General features: G+C 33.6%; 1 protein-coding gene across 4 annotated transcripts; it reads right to left on the bottom strand.

The window, feature by feature from the left end:
- Positions 1–366: 366 nt before the first annotated feature.
- LOC129281795 (annexin A7-like) lies at positions 367–16,453 on the bottom strand. 4 transcript variants are annotated; one of them, XR_010296419.1, is made up of 11 exons: positions 16,065–16,453; positions 11,782–11,859; positions 10,996–11,077; positions 9,500–9,708; positions 8,936–9,026; positions 8,269–8,405; positions 6,826–7,015; positions 5,513–5,571; positions 4,860–4,982; positions 1,281–3,820; positions 367–861 (listed from the first exon to the last, which is right to left on the bottom strand). XR_010296419.1 is itself a non-coding variant. In XM_064112738.1 (10 exons), exons 2-10 carry the CDS (start codon positions 11,818–11,820, stop codon positions 3,764–3,766), a joined length of 987 nt encoding a protein of 328 aa, XP_063968808.1. In that variant the 5' UTR covers positions 11,821–11,859; positions 16,134–16,428; the 3' UTR covers positions 367–3,763. The 4 variants fall into 4 exon arrangements, 2 of the variants coding, with proteins under 2 accessions (XP_063968808.1, XP_063968807.1); XR_010296420.1 differs by having other exon boundaries at positions 16,134–16,428; XM_064112738.1 differs by having other exon boundaries at positions 367–3,820; positions 16,134–16,428.
- Between the last annotated feature and the right edge of the window lie 6,209 nt (positions 16,454–22,662).

A 22,662-nucleotide genomic window follows, 5' to 3' on the forward strand; every position in this document is an offset into this window, starting at 1 on the left:
GAATAAGGAGAGGAAGAATAGAGAGAGGCATACATATCTAGAGAGATGGATAGAGAGAGAGAGGGGGAATGGGAGAGAAAGAAGAGAATGGAAGAGAGGGTTGGGAATAAGAGGATGCGAGAGAGGAAGAGGTCAAGAAAGGATAATAAAGCGAAAGAGAGAGGGGGATATGGAGATAGAAAAAGCAGAGATAGAGGGGAGGTGAGGTATGAGGAAAGAGGGAGATGGGTCGCCCTAATGCATTTTTATCAAACTAAAATGCACTGACCTTGATTAAAAGGAACATTAATATAAAACTCATAAATCTTTCATTGTATTGTAAAAATCATCACAAACTAAACAGAGAAATGCAAAATATACTTGATCTGATTTTCTCAATGAGCATATAAAAATATGCTTGTCACTTTATTCATCATGATGTAGGTTTAAATGAGGATTTCATTACTCAAGGCAGATATGGAAGTTTAATGTTTACAAATGTTTTATATGACCTTCCTTACAACAAGATTAATGATATGATTACCCTTTTTACTCACAGATTATAAGACAAAAACATTTATAAATAACATAAAACGAAGGACCAAAAACATATTACAACTGAAAATATGGACTAGGGTGAGAGATTTATCATATATGTTAGGATTTGCTATATATATTTAAAATGACATTCCTCAATCAATTATAATTGTTCCTATATGTTCATAGATATAAATACATTTCATAGAAATAATGACATGGAAAAAGCTGGATAATTTGTTCCCCCCCAAAAAAAAGAAAAAACAAGTCTGTCATAGAATATTTCAGGTCATATAGCATGACCACATGGAAGGCTTACACCCAGAGACACCCCCGGGGGGATCACTCTCCACATGGACTTCTACCCACCCGTGTCCGACAAACTCAGAAATGCACCCTAAACGGCGTAACTACATTAACTAAATTTGCAACCCTAAACGGCGTAAACCCATGAGAAAAGCCACCCTAAGTGGCGTGAACAGAGAAATCCCATAATTTGATACCCTAAGTGGCGTAAACAGAAAAATTTATTAATGTTGTGGGCGTGTGGGTAACGCTTGCTGCCTAGTATAGAGCCAGGTGTAAGAGACTAGCTATAAGGTCCATGCTCTATAAATGCTGCGCTGGCCGTGCCGGCGTGTGCGAGGACTATTTCGTATCCCATCCCTTAAAATCGCCTTTTATGGTGTTTATGGCTTATGTCTGCTCCCGGGTCTCCTCAAATTTGCACCCCGAAATGGCGTAATTTTTATAACCAAATTAGCAAGAGAAGCGATGTGTGAGATTTTAGGTAGGAAACCGTGACTTCATGTGAGATCTCCATGCATTGTGTATAATGTATACAAGGATAGACTGTGATACATGCGTGAGAAAGAGATTTGAGGGGATGAGTAAGAGTCCCGAAAGCGGGACTCTTCTGCCTCATGCGTGAGACTTCAGTTTAAATTTACTTTAAATTTCATTCTGCATTTCAATTTATATTCAATAATGAAATTGTCAGATGTATTTGAGAAGTAAAACAAAATGGAAAATCATGGCAACAAATCTTTAATTGGCACGTGATTGGGAGAAAAGAAAATATAAAGCACATAGGTTAGCCTGAAAATAAACCCCTTTTAAAAACAAAAATATCAGGATATAAGTGAGAAGAGAGACATGGAAAACATGTATACAGGGTAAATGGTTTTGGGTTAGAACTATCAATTTCATACCTAAACAAATACTACACACAAGAACATAATGAGGGTGAACGTAGTTGTCGTTCGACAAATTAAGTCCTTAAAATTTCTATTACAATAACAACCTCAAGTCATGAAAATAAAAGTAATTCATTAATCATTCTTCTTTTTTGAGTGAAAATCGAACAGCATTTTGAAAATATATTTTAGAAATAACAGAGTACACTGTACTTTACTTCATCAAAATACAAGTTTCTAAAGATATTTATTATAAAATCTGATAAAATGTTACAAGTTGGTATATTTGATATATTTTAAACTGAACAATAAACATTTGAAATCTCACTAGAAGTACAATATCATGTAAAAATATATAAGCTGAATAGAGTTGTGAATTACAAATGGAAACTACATGTAGGTAGTTCAACTGTAAATGTATAAATGATTTAGGGACACATTTGATATGATTCAATGTCAAAAGTGAAAAATTTACTTAGATTGAATAGATATGAAAAAGAAAGACAATTTTTTTTTCTATTGCATATGTGCTGAAGATTCTTTTTCCATATTTTGCATTTTGAAGATTAAGAATAAGTCACATTAAGTACCATTCAAAAGCATGTAGTCATAATATCCAGTAGAAAATATGCCACTCTCATATTAATGCTGAATTAGAGGCAAGATACACGTAAATGGCGATTGATTTCCAAGATCGAGAAGTAATCTGATCAATATCACATTGAGCTTGAATTAATTTTTCCCCCTGAAACAAAGAACTGACTCATCATTGAAGCTCTGTGGCTACTTTAAAGCAAAAAAAAAAAAAAACTGTTTTAAATACAAAATGCAATAGCTTCATATTTACTACATAAGAGCTTGTTAAGATAAGATAGGATAAGAAAAGGCCCATTTTTCATTCTTGTGCATTTCTGCAGATGATTTTTGCAAACAAGTCATGGGGCAGTGGGTATGTTCCAACAATATACTATGCCATAACCTAGTAACTCCAAATAAAAAAAATGTATATATATATATATCTTGTTGTCCTAGAATAATCCCAGGCCACTAATTAGGTCTTAAGGATCTCACCACTGACAAAGCCTAAAATGTTAGTCAGTTACACACAAAACTGTAACGATGAGATTTCATCAAACACCATGCTTTATGTAAGAAAAAAAATCATATTTACCTTAGTGGTTAATTCAGATATATACTACTAATAAATTCTACTTTTGTTCTTAACAAAAAGGAAAATTTACCTCAATTTTTTTTTGGGCCATCTAGCTATTTATCGATTAATATCTCCTACAAACACAAACAGACTTCATGATCATATACACTATTTTTGCTCTATACATACCTTCTACCACATATATACACATAGAATCATGCTACACTACATTTACCTAATAACTGCATAATAAAAGTTTAAATACATCCATCTCGTGTTCTATAAATATATGAAAACATGCATTTAACTCTTCTCTGTAAGCTTTTCAATAATGGACAAGTAACTTCATATTTGACACAAAGGCTTCTACATATATGATCTTTAAGTTTACATCCTCTTCATCCTCAATAGCACAAATGCAAACATTACTTTAATTTTTACCTTGAAAAACTAAGTCATTGTCCCTTGTATCTATTGGTAAATCATTTGTATATCAAGATATCAGTAACAAAAATATCTGACGCAACTCTGAAATGTATACAACACTTAATATGTGTGGTAAGTTCCATTATTCAATTTGCAGGATTGGATATAATTCTTACAATATTTCAAACCACTCAACCTCATTTTGTTTATTCCACCTCTGAATATTCAAAGACCCAAACACAATTTTAATACAAAATATACACCCCACAAACAATACTATTATTACACAGAATTACACAGGCATTTTAAAAAGTAGAAAATATAGTAATGATAAATGTCAATTTGCACAATTTATGATTCAGCTTATATAGGTCCCACATCTATAACCCTAATTTTGTTATGATGATGATATGTTCAAATAGAAAAAGATCTCACTACATGTATTCAATATATATTTCTGGTAATAACATTTCTATTCTCCTCCGATGAGAGCGAGTAGAATTTTCCTGTAGTCACCGGAGGTATCACCCTAAAGGAAGGAAAACAAAGAGAAGGAGTAATAATCAGCATTAGTTTAGAAAACTTGAGTTTCCATGGCGACTTCAACAAAAGTTTGCAAACTTAGTATTGTTTGAAAATCTCTTTTTCATTCAAATTTTAAATCAGTGAAATAGTACTCTTTCCCAAATCGACCCACAGCATTTATGTTTGGAAATGCACTTCCCATCAACATATTATTTCTCTAAAAGCAAGCCAGAGGGATTCAGTCACGGCAAGGATTTATACTACCTTCTGATTTCTTTTATCAACATTTAGGATCATCTCAACTCCTTAACTTTGGACATACATTCGTACATCATTTTAAATTTTTCTTTTAATGTTCTTTGCATACTCACAATCTGTGTCATGTGATTCATGCTTTTATATAAATATATATCAGTGATAGTTTGTTAATATTAAAGAAAAACTCAGATTCTCTCTGCGACCCTCAAGTAAACTCCCTTGCCATATTTGGAGAGAAAACTAACCAAATAACAAATAAAACATGATTTTGGAATCGGGAGGAGACAATATGAATATTAGAGGGAGAAAGAGAGGGGGGAGAAAGAGCGGGGGATGGGTGTAGTCATTGGAGGAATGGGATGGATGTGGTAGGGGCATGCAGAGAATATTTTGCTTTACAAATTTGAATAGCATTTTTTTGTCAAATGAGAAAAGCTCTCAACTATGTAATGTACAGTCCTATGTAAAAATATGCTATACAAAAGACTTTATGCATAGCAGTCTTTAAAAATGTGGAGCAAATTGCGATGCGATACCAGGAAAATTATTCCCTGGGCATGGCAATGGCAAGAGTACTATTTCTTACCCTCATAAATCTACCCAAGCTCTGGTTATTTCCACTCTAGAATTTTTTTTTTTCAGCATTTATATGAATATTAGAATTCCCATAATTCCAGTACTTTTTTTCAGGGGGGGGGGGGGAGGTTGGAAGTCCTTAAAGGAGGGTAATAGTATCGGAAGATGATGGATGTGGTAGGACAATGACAAGAGTACCTCTTTCTTACCTTAATAAATCTACCCAGGCTCTGGTTATACGCCCTCTGGAACTCTTGTTTGATCTCAACCATGTCAATCTCCACTCTCGAGATGATCACTCTCATCAGCGTGTCATCATCGGTACCAAGACCCTAAAAAAAGAACAGAGAATACCGGTACAAGGTAAATATCAATAAAAGATACAACATGTATCTAATGAGATTTGACCTATGGATACCAAGTTTGAACTTGACCTGCCTGTATTTTAGTGTTATATTATTTTTTGCTTATACTTCTTATATAACATTACTATATCAATTACAATCATAATTTTTCAGGGTAAATGATGATGATTATGTAATGGGTGAAGAATATGCCAATTTTTGTCACAAACTTGTGGTTGATAACTGAGATCGCAGGCTTACCATGCCTCCTGCTGTGAGATATGTTCAAATAAATGACGCTTAGCTGTAGAGTCATGAAAATGTAAGCCATTCCTTCCCAAATATAATATTGAGCAAAAAAAAAAATTACACTTTAGAGTTCAAATAAACATATGGGGAGGATGTATGTAAAGCAGAAAGATTAGATTCTCAAAATATAATCAATACAATATACGATTAACATGGAAAATAGAAGAAAGAATGACATGGATCAACTATGAGTGATTCATTTAACATACCTTCATTGACTTGTACAGTTTCTCTGCGAAGTATGCTGGTGTGTTGCGTACACATTGCACTGGAATAGAATAAATACAAGAATGAAAAAATTTATTCATACCATACATATAACAAGAATAATTATGACAAAAACTGGATTTAAAACAGACTACTGGAAGACAAATTGACTGAATGATGACTGTTTGTGAAGAACTACATCCATGTTGTACACAGATTAGAAATGTGATCTAGTGTGGTATTATATGGAAGGGCGGGGTCCTATTTTCCAACAAATTTTATTTCTTCTTCACGGAAAGATGACTGAGATTGGCCAAATTGATCACATTTTCAATTTCTAGATTTTCAAGGTTTTAAGACACATTCAAGCATTAAAATGATGGAATAAGGATTAGCAAAGAGGAAGGGGAAATTAAGGCAACATTTTCCTAAATGGAGGTTTGATATATGATTTATCACTGAAGGTTGCTGTATTGTATTTAATTTTATCTGTACTTGCTGCTCTTTATTTTAATTCTTTTGTTTGTTCTTGCTCTGTTTTGCTTTTAGTTTAAAAAAAGATAAATTTGCATTTTGTTTCCTTTAAATCAAAGAGGGGCAGCTTACCATTTGTCACACAAATCATTAAGACATTGTTCAGCATAACCGGGTGTAATCCCCCTCTCTCTCTCCATCTTCCTTCCTTTTTCTTGCTTTTCTCTTTTTCTTCTACATCTCACATTCCATTTATCAGCTCTATCTGTCTCTCTTTACAAACACACCCACTTAAACCCATATTCTTGTATTATTTTTTTTTTACAATCTAATATCAGGTTTAAATTGACATATTTCTTACAAACGAGAAAATCTAAAATGATCATTGTAACACATCAGGTATATTTACATGTACTTTGCATATTTTCCTATTTGATCAGTGAGCATCGATTTAAATTTATTTATGATATACTTTGTTACATATATGTCTATATTGAAATTTGTCCGTAGTACTATAAGTTATTTTTACCTTGTTATTGATGATTTTGTTTGAAATGTAAACTTTTGCAATTCGGCTTTTGCCGCAAAGAAAGTATTTTTAATAAACCATTTTGAATTGAATTGAATTGAATTGAATCTATATAATAGTTGTCCCCATCCTCACTAAATGTGCATGCGTTGTGTTTTCTTTGTGTGTGTGTGTATATATGTTATATTTATAAGTGCAATATATTTGATATGGTATTCATTCATATTATTGAACATTTTCTATTGTTAAGTTAACACATTAATTGAATAAACATGAAGGAAAAAAATATCATGTAAACACTGAAATTCTTACCTATCGTAAGCATGCCTTTCTCGAGGTCACCCGACATCTCTCTCTTAATAGATTGTTCCATGGTATATTTGACCTGCTTGCTATACTCGTCAAACATCGCCCTCAACTGTGGGTAGCTACGACTGGCCAGCACTGCGTTGAACGTTGACTCGTCCGTCCCCCACCTTGCCTCACCTGCAGTGACTAGAGCCTGTATTGATATATTGAAGAAGAATGTTTGCATGTTGGAGATTTTTCATTGCAATTGTAAGCAGCATACAGTTTGTTTATCTTAATAAATATACAGTGCGTCCCAGAAAAAAGAAACCGGGATTCCCATGTCTTTATTCGTTAAAGGCAAATGAATTATGATATTTCATTTACATAATCATATAATTCAATTATTCCTCTTTATTTGGATACCTAATATGAGACAAACACTTCACGCATTAATGAGCAAGATGAGTTTGAAATTTTAATGTCAAAACCTGGTTGCGCAGAAAACTTGGACAAGATTGGTTCATGATACGACGATCGTGCTTATTCAACGATTGGCCCATTAGCATTTCTTTTGTATTCTTTGTTAAGATTCCCTCACTGATCCCTGAAATGAGAGTGGATTCAGATTCACACGTGAGTTTCTGCGCAAATCGTTTCTGATATGTCTCAATATTTATTGTTTGCTATCTGCCACATGTGTGAACAATTCGCTAAGCTGTTGGTTTCAAATTAGAGATGAGATTCCAATCTTGCCATGAGTATTAAATTTATAGTAAAACCATATTTAATAATTATGAAATCTATCTCTGAAAACTGGTTTCCTTTTTTGTGGGATGCAATGTATACCATTTATTTCTTTGTTGGTCACCTGTGATTTTTTATAACTCTTTCAGTACTGTACATATTTTTCAAGAGGTAAAATATCTATCCTGCATGTCCACATGAATACTTTTAAATAATCTCACTCCAAAAATCCCCAAAAGACACTTCAAAATTATCCAAAAACTTCTTCTTCAAAATCTTCAAAAGTATGTTTTAAACACAGATGCGGGATAGGTAATACCCCATTATTACAGTCGAATCTACTTTGTCAATTAACACGTATAGAAGGATCACCCATCTATGAAGACCACAGGTTTGGTTTACCATTAAACATACTACATATTACAGGAACCGGTCTGTACAGACAACCTGCTCATAAAGACCGCTTTTCTCATCGCCAAGCATTGTGGAGTGCAACTATACTTTAAGCTACATAGGAGGGGGGGGGGGTTCTTACAAATTGATGTAGAGGTTTAAAGTTCGAACCTTTATCACGTCTTCCGGAAGGTGATGTTAAATGTCCGTCTCAGACATAAATAATATCTGATTGAAACACGTCTGTAAAAAGCACTATTACACACACACTGCCTTGGGTAGTCTCTATATACAGGTTTAATGGTACTCTTAACATCCGATACTGACCTTTGCATCTGCTTTGGCCTTTTCTATGTCCACTCTCTGATCTTCTGACCTAGAACCCTGCAGCATGGACACCAGGAGACGCTTGAAGTGACCCGACGTCTCGGAAATTACATCCTTCTCAAGGTCTCGGGAGAATTCTGGAAATTCAATCAAATTTGCCATTTCATTTGTTTTGTTGTCCGTTTGAAAATGCAATCGACAGACATTTTGAAAAATAGTTGCATATGCGTCACTACGGGGACCATAGTTTCACCAAACCTCAGATCCAAAACTGTATATATTTGGTTTATATGCGTCATTGGTATTATTATTATTATTAAATACAACATACCAGGAAATGTAATCCAACTAATAATAAGAAATCCTGATCTTCGAGTGAGAAATCATTCAATAAAATTTGATAGGATCGTGATTATGTGTGCACTGCTGCATGCGATTTATTTAAGCCCCGCCCAGGCCCATCAAGCCGTAAATAGTTTTTAAATTATTTACAGCTTGGGTAACTACTCCAAGCTTGTGACGTCATGATGTCGGGATTCATGGCATTTTTGCTAATTTTGTGATGGTGGTTGGAAGTTTGGAACTGTCTTCAATCACAAGACAGGGTCTAGATCAATCACCTGTTTAGATTATTATGATCGATATCACATTCAAATATTTGTCCTACCTTTCTTGTAAGCAACTTTGATGGCCTGGATCTCATCGTTGGTTCTCGTACACAGGACTTCAACTAGAGTAGCTTCGTCTGTTCCCAGACCCTATATACAGCATCAGAAAAAGGTAACAGCGAAGATACCATAACTTTTATTTATCTTATCTTTTAGAAAAGGTGAGAAAAGCGAGGACTTACGGATTATTTTGTTGGCATTGGTCTTGTCTTCGTGAATGCATGCAAAGTCGCTGGGAGGAAAAATATTCTGTTGGCCTTGCTGTTGGATAGTTTGTTTTTTTCTGCACAAGAGGTGGGTGGATCAGTGGATAAATTTCTGGACTCAATTGAACCAGGGTCTGGGGTTCAAATACTATTGCATGAGGCATTCTTAATGCAGTAAATATGTACTCGATAGGAATAACATAGTTGAACGCTTGGACACTTGATTAAGATACCTGTGCTAAAGCCAGAATAGCATGCAGTGCTCAGAAACATTGTATTGAATACTATCAAAATGTGGGGGGGGGGTAGTGGACATACATATTTCATAGAATTGCCTGAAAGATTTACAAGACTCACCTTCATAGCTTTCCTGAGCATATGTGCATCAAACTCTGCAGGTAGATAGAAGAGATTCAGGACAATCGTCTCAAGTTTTCCTTTAAGTTCTCCCTTTAAGTTCTTCTCAAGATCTTTACCATACATTGTCTTGAAGTCTAGCGAAATCTGCCGCCTCTGTGCTGCGTTGCACGTTGTTACTACTGATATCACTGCCGTCTCATCGCAACCTACAAGTAGTCAAATTCAAATTTAAAATTAATTTTCGTATTCCACATCTATTCTCAAAAGTACGAATTACAATATATTAGATGTCAAAGGGTTACATAGTAGTAAATTCAAGAAATATACAAATAAAAAAAATAATACATAAATGATGACATGGATGTGAAGGAGTAGCAACAACCAATTGGCTTATCCCAGTTTCTCTGTGTTAAGGCACACATCACTATAAAGAGATTAGACTATGAACAACTGCTGGCTGAGCTCCAAAATCCATAACTACTCATGTACTCTAACTGATCATTAAAGGACAAGTCCACCCCAACAAAAAGTTGATTTGAATAAAAAGAGAAAAATCCAACAAGCATAACACTGAAAATTTCATCAAAATCGGATGTAAAATAAGAAAGTTATGACATTTTAAAGTTTCGCTTAATTTCACAAAATAGTTATATGCACATCCTGGCTGGTATGCAAATGAGGAGACTATATGACGTCATCCACTCACTATTTCTTTTGTATTTTATTATATGGAATATGAAATATTCTAATTTTCTCCTCATTGTCAAGTGATACAATGATTAATTCCTCCCTGAACATGTGGAATTAGCATTGTTTAATACCATATGGTTCAGTCAAGTTGGTCCTTATTGTCAAATCTATAAAAAATGATATATTGTATAATTCAAACAATAAAAAACAAAAGAAATAGTGAGTGATGGACATCATCGACTGACTCACCTAGTTGTGCATATCACTGTTTTGTGAAAAATAGGCGAAACTTTAAAATGTCATAAATTTTACATCCGATTGTGATGAAATTTTCAGCACTATGCTAGTTTGATTTTTCTCTATTTATTCGAGTCAGCATTTTCATGGGGTGGACTTGACCTTTAAAAGTACTTTTCATTGTTTTAGGAACAATTATTCTTCACATGCGACCAAACAAGACAGAAAGGTCTCCCCAATTTATTGCTACTAGTGGGAATTGTAGATTATCCATCCAAGGAATAAAAACAGGTCGGTTTTCAAAGAGTGATGGCAATGTCTGATCAAGGATCATTGTATGATATTTCTATTTAAATTTTGCAGAAACTTGTTTGAACAAAAACAAATATCAAATCAAAATTTAGAATTTCAAATCCTAATTATACTAAATTATCAAAAGTTCCCAAGATTGAAGAATATTGAGAGGATCACATTAGATTGTCCATATTTCTGTTTATCAGTGTTAGGTCATAGCTCTTGACTTAAGTACCCCTCCCCCAACAATATATGTGCATTTATTTACTAACCCATTCCTTTCATTGCTTTCCTCAAGATTTCTGCTTCCTTCTGACCACTGAAGTTTGCCTTGGGTTTCACTGTGCCTGTACCCTATGAAAGAGAGAGAGAAAGAGAGATGGTGAGTAGGGGGAAGAGATGGAGAGTAAGGGAGAGAGATGAAGAGTAAAGGAAAGAGATGGAGAGTAAGGGAGAGAGATGGAGAGTAAGGAAAAGTGATGAAGAGTAAAGGAAAGAGATGGAGAGTAAGGGAGAGAGATGGAGAGTAAGGGAAAGAGTAATGTACAAATCAATTATCACCCAACCCAAGTGAAAAATGGTTAAATGAGTACCTGGCAGGAATTAATTGATTCAAGCTGCCGAGCTAAAGCAAGTGTTATGATATTCACATTACTTTGAAGCCTCTAGAGACGTTATATAACATGATATCTGCTATACAAGGAGTCAAGGACAGAATACCGGTATTATCTTTAATATTAATCAACTCACATATTTTCATGCATAAAAATATGACAGGTAGTAGATAGAAAAGAGTAATAGAATTAAAATATACATATATTAGATTTCATAAAAAGAAAGAAATAAAGATATATTATAAAGGAACAAAATAACATAAGAAAGAAAGGAAAGTGAGAAAGAGATAGAAGAAAATAAGAGAAAACATGAGAGAAAATTTACAAGAGAGATACAGCAAGAAAAAGAGTTAGAGATTGAGGAATAAGGCAACCAAAATACAAATATCTCTTTATTTACAATTTTGGATATATATCATTCTTCTTATTCTAGCATAAACTTACCCTCACAATAGCTCCTGCTGATAGTGACATACTGGCCATTTGTTGCGTTGGTGCACTGGACTTTGCTACAGCTGGTGCCTGCAAATCAAGATTTTCAAAGTAAAATAAGAAATAAAGAATGAAATCACACAATTGAAAGACCAATGGGCAGCAATATCTGGTTCAAATTATGATCAATTCCACTTGGAATTGTAAATACTAAAATAAATGTGATCCTTAATACCAACACTGCAGAAAATATATCAGAACCTAGTTCAAGTATGTGTATTGTTCCAATACATATTTCAATATAGCTGTGTATCTCAGATGCTCGACTGTAGTATGCATGAGAGAGTGTCCTCATATTTCATCAATAGCACAGATGTTTTAAATTAATATTCAATCAAATAGCATATGTACATGTATAGTATGTTACACACTTGTATTATAGATTATTTAAACAGGTAATTTCATTACACAGACTTTTAACACAACTGGTTCAACATATGGAACATGAACCTGAATAGTCATTAACTACTAAAAATAGTATTGCTTTATCACCTTCAAGTGTTTAATATGGAATGAATGAAATACAAGACACATTTTGATTGTATTGAAAACAATATGAATCTAAAGTAAATTAGCATTAACTACATGTATACATGTGGGGACCAAAGTTCAAGAGGCTGTCACAACTTTTGATTCAGTATTCTAGAAATATTGCACAGTGATGAAGTTAGGCCAAAACTATCTTCAATAACATTTGCTTCATATAAATTGTTGATGCTACATCAAAGCTTTGAGATGTATCTTTTCCATCAGTGGTATTGAATAACATCATATGAATTAAATTGAAATGAATGAAATTCAATTATACATTGAAGGTTTCTTAGGATACTCTTAGACCAGAATTCACAAAGGTGGTTTTTAAAACCATCGGTTGAACCCATGGTTTATGTAGATTTTCTGTATACATGAATTATGCTTATTTACATGTACCGCGTATATTAAAAAATGTCCAATGCTGATGAGCGCTTTTTGTCACAGTGCGCCAAATTGATGCCTGTTGCCTTGGTTAAATATGATTTTTTATTTTATTCACGAGTCCACTGTTTGAAGAGTGGACTCATTAATTAACAAGTGGAATGCCTCTGGCCGTCTCACCTGCATCACGCGATTCAATATAGCAGCAGTGCAGATTTTGAAAACTACTATAACTCGCACAAGATGTTCAGTGATACTTGGTTACTCTTATTTCCAAATTTTATGAACTAGACCAATACACTTATAGAGATATGATGGCAATTCAACAAATACCCCCAACGTGGCCAAAGTTCTTTGACCTTACATGACCTTTGACCTTGATCATGTGACCTGAAACTCGCACAGGATGTTCAGTGATACTTGATTACTATTATGTCCAAGTTTTATGAACTAGACCAACACACTTTCAAATTTATGGCTGTAATTCAACAAATACCCCAATTTGGCCAAAGTTCATTGACCCTAAATGACCTTTGACCTTGATCATGTGACCTGAAACTTGCACAGGATGTTTAGTAATACTTGATTACTATTATGTCCAAGTTTCATGAATCAGATCCATAAACTTTCAAAGTTATGATGGTAATTCAACAGATACCCCCAATTCGGCCAAAGTTCATTGACCCTAAATGACCTTTGACCTTGGCCATGTGACGTGAAACTCATGCAGGATGTTCAGTGATACTTGATTAACCTTATGTATAAGTTTCATGAACTAGGTCCATATATTTTCTAAGTTATGATGACATTTCAAAAACTTAACCTTAGGTTAAGATTTTGATGTTGATTCCCCCAACATGGTCTAAGTTCATTGACCCTAAATGACCTTTGACCTTGGTCATGTGACATGAAACTCAGGCAGGATGTTCAGTAATACTTGATTAACCTTATGGCCAAGTTTCATGAACTAGGTCCATATACTTTCTAAGTTATGCTGTCATTTCAAAAACTTAACCTCAGGTTAAGATTTGGTGTTGACGTCGGAAAAGCGGCGCCTATAGTCTCACTCTGCTATGCAGGTGAGACAAAAACTGTGGACTCATGAATAAAATAGCATGGATAACCACAGCAACATATAGCGTATTTTATACAGGAAATCTGCATAAACCGTGGGTTCAACCGATGGTTTTAAAAACCACCTTTGTGAATTCGGGCCTATAGGTAAAGTAAAACGCATGGGACAACAACCATAAAATAATAAGAAATCAGAAGAATAAACAAAAACAACATTGAAGCAATAAAAAAAAAAAAAACTTAGTTTCTAATTTGAAACTAACTATGCAATCAATTCAGCACTTTAAAGAATTTTAATAAGGGTTATTGAATGTATCACTCAGTATTTCACATAATAATACCCCCCCCCAGATTTGAACTCATCTTGACCTCTACAAGTACATGTACTATGAAAACAATAAAGCAAAATCCATTTTGCGCAGTCCATAAGTTTATAAAAACACGGGACAGAAAAGAACAAGCTCTAAAGGTCAAGTATATCATCAGGGTGTTACTAATAAAAAGGTTATATGAATTTGGTTTTTAAAAATATACTTTGTACACCTCATATAGAACTAAAACATGATAAAATCTTTACAAGTAGATCTTTTATTACCTTAAAATCTGCTTATATTCATGAAGTATTAATAGTCAGCAGAAATGGTAATTACGTCCAGATTGAGAAACTGCTTGATGATTACAAGTTTCTACTTCTTGATTTATTTACTTTAAAAAAGTTTGACGTAAACACGGTATAAGAACCCCAAAATAAAACTTAGATAGAAATCAAAGTCTGAACAAACTAATTTGTTGATTAACAAATAACAAGAACAAATATCCTAGTCAAGGACAGACTTCCTGAGGCCTCTAAATAGTTCTTTCTTAATTTGACGTCATGTGAAACTTGACGTTTTTCCTTTATCAGACAGATCTGTTATAAGAGAATTGCATTGTAACAGGACACACCATAATCTAATTGTAATTAACTATATGATAAAGTAGAAACCCTAAAATAAGATAACTTTATATTGTGAAATTGAAAATGTCAAACACTTTAAAGATGATAATAACCATGATAGTGCTATGAAACTAATAAAACTTAAATCCTACACATGTCAATAGGTCAAATAGGTCAATATACTACATGTAGGAATTGTAGGTTTTCAATACATGCCACAGTTTTTCACTTTGAAGAGAAAAAAATGATAAAAAGCTGCAATGCATAGAACTGGTCAACTGGAGAAATTTGATTTATAAAAATTTCAACAAAAAATTACATTACCATGAAAAATCACAATTTTGAAGAACTTTCTCACAATAGGTTTGACAGCAATCTTAAAGATAAATACCAGTTGTAGTAACGATCTCAAAATGAGTTTGAACAGAATCCAATAAAATTAACACCAAAGTGTTTAATAATCACGGAATACCATCTAATGTTCGGTATTATTTGAAGTAATATTAATACACTGTCCCACATACATGTATGCTTTTCTGTGTTAGTGATCATCAGAATTATCGATTTTGAGCTAAGATTTCATGATTTTACAAAGATAATTCTATATTAATGAACTAGATCTAGATGTATAATAATATTTTGACAATTATCCTTGATTTAAAAGACTTTCTCATGAATGCTGTCTTTTTTACCTTAAATTTCCTCATAATGATACAAGATTACTGGCACAAAGTAAAAAGGCAAAACGTTTGACTTCTACACCCTAAAATCACTAAAAACAGAGGCTTTTCAAAAGTTTCATTATTTTACTGGCAGAAAATATACAAGAAGAAAACAGTTTTACTTCTACAGCCTGCAACCTTAAAATCAGAAAGAGGACAGTAAAAAGAGAGAGGATGGTAAAAAGGTTCCCTTTTTACTGGTACAAACTACAAAGTAGAAGAAAACAGTTTGATTTCTTTACCTTGTCATCACAAAAAACAACAAAACAGCAAGGCCATTCAAAAAGTTTCTTCTTTAGTACCTCTCTAAGCTGACTCAATTTACGGTAATTGAGATCGACATCTATTCCCAACTTACAAGCAATAAACCATCTCAAAAGATCACAACTATGACTGAACACCTGTACAAGGAAAGGGGAACAACTTCTCCCAATTTCCTCAAATCCCCTCCTTCGACATATCACTGGCAAGATCTTAACACCCAAAGAAACCAAGTATTCTGCTTTTAGTAAGATATCACATCATCAAGGGAAGGTATATATTACCGATAAAAAAACACAACTACAAACGAGCAACTTTCCTCTCACCTGGCTCATGATCTATAAAAAATCTTGATATCTGAGATCCTAAACAAGATGGCAACTATATGAGGATACCTCTAATTAAAGAACTCCTTTCAAAGTCTTTCCTTGCACTCCAAATCTTGATATGAAGCTGAAAGTCTCGAATGTCCCAGAAAATATGATCGCTTTTCCTCCAAAACAATCGAAAATACAACCACCCCTCGGCTGGACTGATAACGAGCTGCGAGTCGACTGCTGTATTTATATTCGGGGAGATCGTGGAAATCTTGGCATGTGACTCAAATGGCAGGTCCCTGCACACCCGATGACGTACAAACATGCAACTCCTGTGACGTCGAATGAGCACGATTCCTCGCAAATTTGTTGTAACAGGATGGTGCGATTCCGAGTGCTAGCCAGTGATTCATGCAGACCCGAGTCATAACATTGTAAGGTTGTCTATTAATAGATAGTGATGTAATGGAAATAACCTAATTCATTCTTAATAATGTTCCTAATAGTATCTAGGTAATACTAGAGAATTCATGGATGTGGTCCATTTCCTATACTGTGGCAGAAACCAAACTACACTACTTTTATTGTTAATTTTATGATTTAAAAAAATCCTATAGATAAATAAATCGATATTCACTCTTTGCACGTGTTATAACTATCCAGAGTCCAATCTAGTGCAAAAAGTGCATGGTAATAATGCTGAATACTGTAGAGCGCTTTATTAGAGACTTCTGATATTAAAAGTTAAGTATTATGTGCTACATGTTTTTAAGAAAGTATAATTACAAAAAAATATATATATATTATCATAAAAAAGATCAACCTTTTATTCTTTTCAATCATCAGTTTTCTTCACTCTTCTTTTGTTTCTCCTCCTTCTGTCTTCTTTTTTTTTTAAGGAAAAGAACAGTTTCCTTTCAGAAGATAGGTTACCCATAAATACTGCTAAATAAACCATTCCCATTTGTTTTGATCACTGACTTTCTATCCTCTCACTACAGACATTCCTCACATGTTCAAGAAGATGCCCACAAAGATCTACTTTTATACTCAAGTTCCAAAAGAAAACACACTCACAACAAAACAGAATTTCATTTCCAATTAAAATGCAATGAATATATTGGACAGGATTTCAGTAAAAAAATTAATATTGCAGAGAATGGTTTTGCAATTTCCTGACAGAGACAAATTTGCCCATGGATGTCAACATTTCTACAAATTCCAAATCCCACAATTTAAGCTCAGAAACAATGGATTTGTAACTGTAATTGCAGCATGTATATAAACTTCCACTCATGTTTAATGATGCAACATATACACCTTTGTATTTTTCATTTTATTATAAAAATTAATAATCCATGTTGTTATGCTTCACTTCAGTTGTAAAGTTTTAAAGGTCAAGTCCACCCCAGCAAAATGTTGATTTGAATAAATAGAGAAAAATCAAACTAGCAGAACGCTGAAAATTTCATCAAAATCGGATGTAAAATAAGAAAGTTATGACATTTTAAAGTTTACCTTAGTTTTCACAAAACAGTGATAAGCACAACTCAGTGACATGCAAATGAGACAGTTGATGATGTCCATCACTCACTATTTTTGTTTTTTATTGTTTGAATTATACAATATTTCATTTTTTACAGATTGACAATAAGGACCAACTTGACTGAACCATATAGTATTAAACAATGCTAATTCCACAAGTTCAGGGAGAAATTAATTGTTGTTTCACTTGACAATGAGGTGAAATTACAATATTTCATATTTCATAAAGTAAAAAAGGGGCCTAAGCTTTCGATCCTAGCAGAATCTTCGTCGGAGGCAAAATGACAAACATATAAAGTGGAACAACCATAATATAGACCACAAACAAGCTACAGCAACACTAGAAACAAGGAGACAAAAGGGGCATTAGTGAGTAGAGAAGACCAATCAGGTTAGTGAAGGGGATGAAAGAAAAGGAGTAGGCAGACACAAAGGGAAGTTAGTGTAAGTAAGGCCAAGAGGGATTAAGATAATGAGGCAGGCAACATCAAACAGGATCTGGAACAAAACAGTGATAGAGGGATGAATAACTAGAGAATTAGTGAGAGGTGGGTCAAACAGGTTACAAAGAAAGGCTTAATAAACTGGTGCATAAGAGTGGGGGGAAAAAAAGAAGAAAAAGAATGGGGAACAACTGATAATGTGCAAAAGACATATAAGTATATATGATAAAGCATTAAACAAACTAAGAGAAGAAGGTAAGTGTAAATATGTATCTATAAGTGATATGTATATAAATATATCCAAAAAAGAAATGTATATGAAAAAATATATAAATATATACACATATGGTGTAACTGATATGGTAATCCGCTAGGTGTGACGGGAAAAAACATAAGACTATATAGTAGAAAAGAAAAAAAATCTGTATATGTGAAAAAGAGGAAGCAAATTGCCTAAAAAGGTAAAAGCAAATATAGAAGAGAGGGGGTGTATTATGAAGAAACCATAGTATACATGTAAATAAGCAAATGTGGTAAATCTAAAAGAGGTGAGTGGAGAAAAAACAAATATATATATATATATATATAATTATTATTATATCGCCTGAATAAGGAAGGAAAAATTGGAGCTGAGCTTGTATGAGATATGGGAGGAAAGTAGAGTAAGAAACTATAATGTAACTATTCAAAAGAGCTGAGGGGAAAAATTATATGTATATATAAATTGAAAGTGGATAGGAAAGAAAAATCAGTCGTTCCCCTCTTGGATGTTCAGGCCATGAGGTTGGGTGGTGCGAAGTCGTCTCATCCAGAGCTTCTCCCTGCTAGTACGGACTGAGTATGATAAAATACAATAGAAATAGTGAGTGGGTGACGTCATCAGTCTCCTCATTTGCATACCGACCAGGATGTGCATATAACTGTTTTGTGAAATTAAGTTCAGTGTTTATGCTTGTTGGATTTTTCTCTTTTTATTCAAATCAACTTTTTGTTGGGGTGGGCTTGTCCTACCATGTGGATGCACAAGTCTTCTGTCAATCTAGACAAATAACTGACAGTGCATGAATGGAGAGTAATGTAGAAATTTAACGCTAATTTTTTACATGAAAAAGAGTAATTGTGTTTTTAACCACAAATTTCTGTTTCTGAATGACATTGAGTTCAAATGTGGCCATTGCTGGTCTGTCCTTTTTCTGACTACCACAATCAATGATTTGTCAAAACCACAGTGTTTGTCAGAATAAATCCATATATTTTGAACTATTTACAAAGAATTATACATATATCATCAATTCAAAAGTCCTATTCATAAACATGACATACATGTACATGTAGCATGTTTCTACATGAAAGGGAAAGTCCATCCTGATTTATAAAGTTGGTTTGAAAGAATATATTATAAAAAAATATACATATATTAACAAGAATCGTAGGTGAAAAACTACAAAAGAATATTCAGAGAACTATTTGTAATATTATAGCATCACAAGCAGCCAACATGTCATTTCATAAAATTACCATTTTAAACAAATATCAAAGTGATGCTTTAAAGGTCAAGTCCACCCCAGAAAAATGTTGACTTGAATAAATAGAGAAAAATCAAACTAGCTAAATGCTGAAAATTTCATCAAAATCGGATGTAAAATAAGAAAGTTACGGCATTTTAAGTTTTTGCTTATTTTTCACAAAACAGTGATATGCACAACTCAAATGAGACACTTGATGATGTCCCTCACTCACTATTTCTTTTGTTTTTTATTGTTTCAATTATACAATAATTCATTTTTTATAGATTTGACAATAAGGACCAACTTGACTGAATCATATAGTAGTAAACAATGCTCATTCCATATGTTCAGGGAGTAATTAATCATTGTTTCACTTGACAATGAGGAGAAAAATAGAATATTCCTTATTTCATACAATAATACAAAAGAAATAGTGAGTGAATGACATCAGTCTCCTCATTTGCATACCCACCAGGATGTGCATATAAATAATTTGTGAAATATTAAAGGAGAAGGAAACCTTTGAAACAAGATAGCTTGTGTGAAAACAAAAAAATCAAAGAAACAGATCAACGAAAGTTTGAGAAAAATCGGACAAATAATGAGAAAGTTGTGAGCATTTGAATATTGCAATCACTATAAATGCTATGGAGATCCTCATATTGGCAATGCAACAAAGATGTGTGATGTCACTTCTGAACAACTCTCCCCATTACTTTAGTATATATTTCACTTGAACTGCCTCTTTTATCACATCTATCAGTAGATCATGTGTTTTTTCTATAGGAGGGCATGTAATATAGATTTTTAAAGAATACATCATGGATTAAGAGTTTGTATCACCATAAGAAAAAGCTGAAAGAGACATTTGGGGGGTATTTTATAGTCTATCGAAGGGAAAGTTGTTCACATGTGACATCACACATCCTTGTTGCATTGCCATTGGGAGGATCTCCATGGCATTAGTGATTGCAATACTCAAATGCTTACAACTTTCTCATTCTTTGTCCTATTTTTCTCAAACTTTCTTTGTTCTTATTCTTTGATTTTTCTGTTTTTACACAAGCCTATTTGTTCCAAAGGTTTCATTCCCCTTTAAGGAAAACTGTAAAATGTCATAATTTTCTTATTTTACGTCCGATTTTGATGAAATTTTATGCTTGTTGGATTTTTCTATTTTTATTCAAATTAACCTTTGGTTGGGGTGGACTTGTCCCACATTGTTTCAAACAATCTTCTGAGAAAAAGAGGTATTAACCATAAAAATCCCTCACACAGTACACATAGATACATCCATATTTAGCTACTCATATTTTACAGGATATTGATTCAGTATTGCCTCATTATTAATATTTTTCATTTATCAAGTTAAACATGCTGTCAGGGTAGACATCCCCTTTGAAAAAAGTTCTGCTACAAGTATTGTAATATAGGAGGAGAACGCAGCAAGAAAAGTGACAATGAAAAAAAAAAGGAAAAATAAGAAGAACTGTAAAAAAGACTATGTTTAATCTTGTAGAATATAATGTGCACATCCTTTTAATTATGTTATAATTAAAAGGATACACATACCATATGGGCACTAGTATTCAACCCGGCATAATTCAAAGATTTGGACAAATTCCCCCAAATATTTAGAAATAGGGAATTTATCTTAATTTCATAACTTTGTTATTTCCAGGGTAATCTGTTGTCTGTATTTTCTATATCAATCTGTCGACTGTATGCGCGGAGGATCGAATTATGCGGCGATGACCTTTTGCACTGAATTGCACTAGTATTCAACCTACTGATGATAGCAAATCTCAAAATGGTTTAGATCGCTCAACTAGATCTAGATTTATGTAAGTATCTGGCTTTGATTAATTCCCTGATTGGTCTCATCTCAAATGGTCTAGTCCATAGTCGGATGGGACAAGGGCAGATTGAGAGACAGGGCCATCTTTTATCGCTAGGTTGAATACTAGTGCCAAAAACCATCGCCGTATAATTCGATCGCCCGCGCACACAGTCGACGGGTTGACGAAAAAAATAACGGAAAAAGAATAACCAGCATTTGCTCTTGGAAATAAGACGGGTCTGAAATTCAGGTAAATTCTATATTTCTATATATTTGAGGAAACTCTCCAAACGGGTTGAATACTAGTGCCCTTACGGTACAAATACACTGTACAGATTACTATTGTTCGTTTTCTTATTCCTGAATCGTTTTTTTCCACGAAGCACATTTTTTTTTGTCCTACCATATATTATTTCACCCGAGATAATACTCTGCTATGTAACCTGCATGAGGTTCCTGCCACATGTCCCTTAATTTCATAAATGCAATCATAAACAAAAGAGGACAAAAGGTTTTGCAGCACCAGTGTTACATTAAGCATTTAACTTCATATCCAAATCAAGTAAAAAAAACAACAAGCAAACGTTTTGTAAACATTAATATGCTGTGAAGAAAAGTAATTACACTACAACAAGTAATTCCTTGAGATTTTTTTTCTGAATTTCAATGTATTTACTGTGTGAATATAAATTCTTTTGTAATTTTTTTTACGGAGCAACACTGTACTTGTATAGAGTACAGTGGAGTACCACCCTTTGAAATGCACTCATGGATGACTGAGAGCTATTTCGCACCAAACGAACTCCACTATTTTTCTTTGCCCGCTTTGCTCTCATTGGCATGACTGAATTGCATTCAGCAATGGACTTCATTCACAATTTTAGTAGGCAATATATGTGAATCAAAGATGTGCATAAGAAGATACAGTTTATCACAATCTATTTAAATTCAAATTGGCAACTTCTTCCCTTTTTCTTACTGGTTTACTACTGTAATTAAAAACTTATAAAATGAAAATAATTTTTTATAGATGAATGCAGGATGAACTTCACAAGGAAGCTAAGAGAAATATGGCAAAGCACATTATGAAAAATCAATTTTAAGTCATGCAAAAATGTAAATCTCACTCATTATAACATACTGAAAGTGTGAGCCGAACTGCAAATATACTGTACATGTACAGAAACAAGGGGTAAGATCTAGAAAACCATATTTCCATCTTGGACATAAATGAATATAAATCTTTATTTTGTGAGTCAAACTAGAGAAAT

The sequence above is a fragment of the Lytechinus pictus genome, chromosome 18, assembly GCF_037042905.1.
Source record: "Lytechinus pictus isolate F3 Inbred chromosome 18, Lp3.0, whole genome shotgun sequence".
Lineage (NCBI taxonomy): Eukaryota > Metazoa > Echinodermata > Echinoidea > Temnopleuroida > Toxopneustidae > Lytechinus > Lytechinus pictus.

Excerpts from the sequence above, each read along its gene's own strand:
- LOC129281795 (XM_064112737.1), bottom strand. Across the intron at positions 7,016-8,268 it reads AGGCCAAAGCAGATGCAAAG|GCTCTAGTCACTGCAGGTGA; the intron begins GTCAGTATCGGA and ends ATATCAATACAG. Across the intron at positions 4,983-5,512 it reads AACTGTACAAGTCAATGAAG|GGTCTTGGTACCGATGATGA; the intron begins GTATGTTAAATG and ends TTCTTTTTTTAG.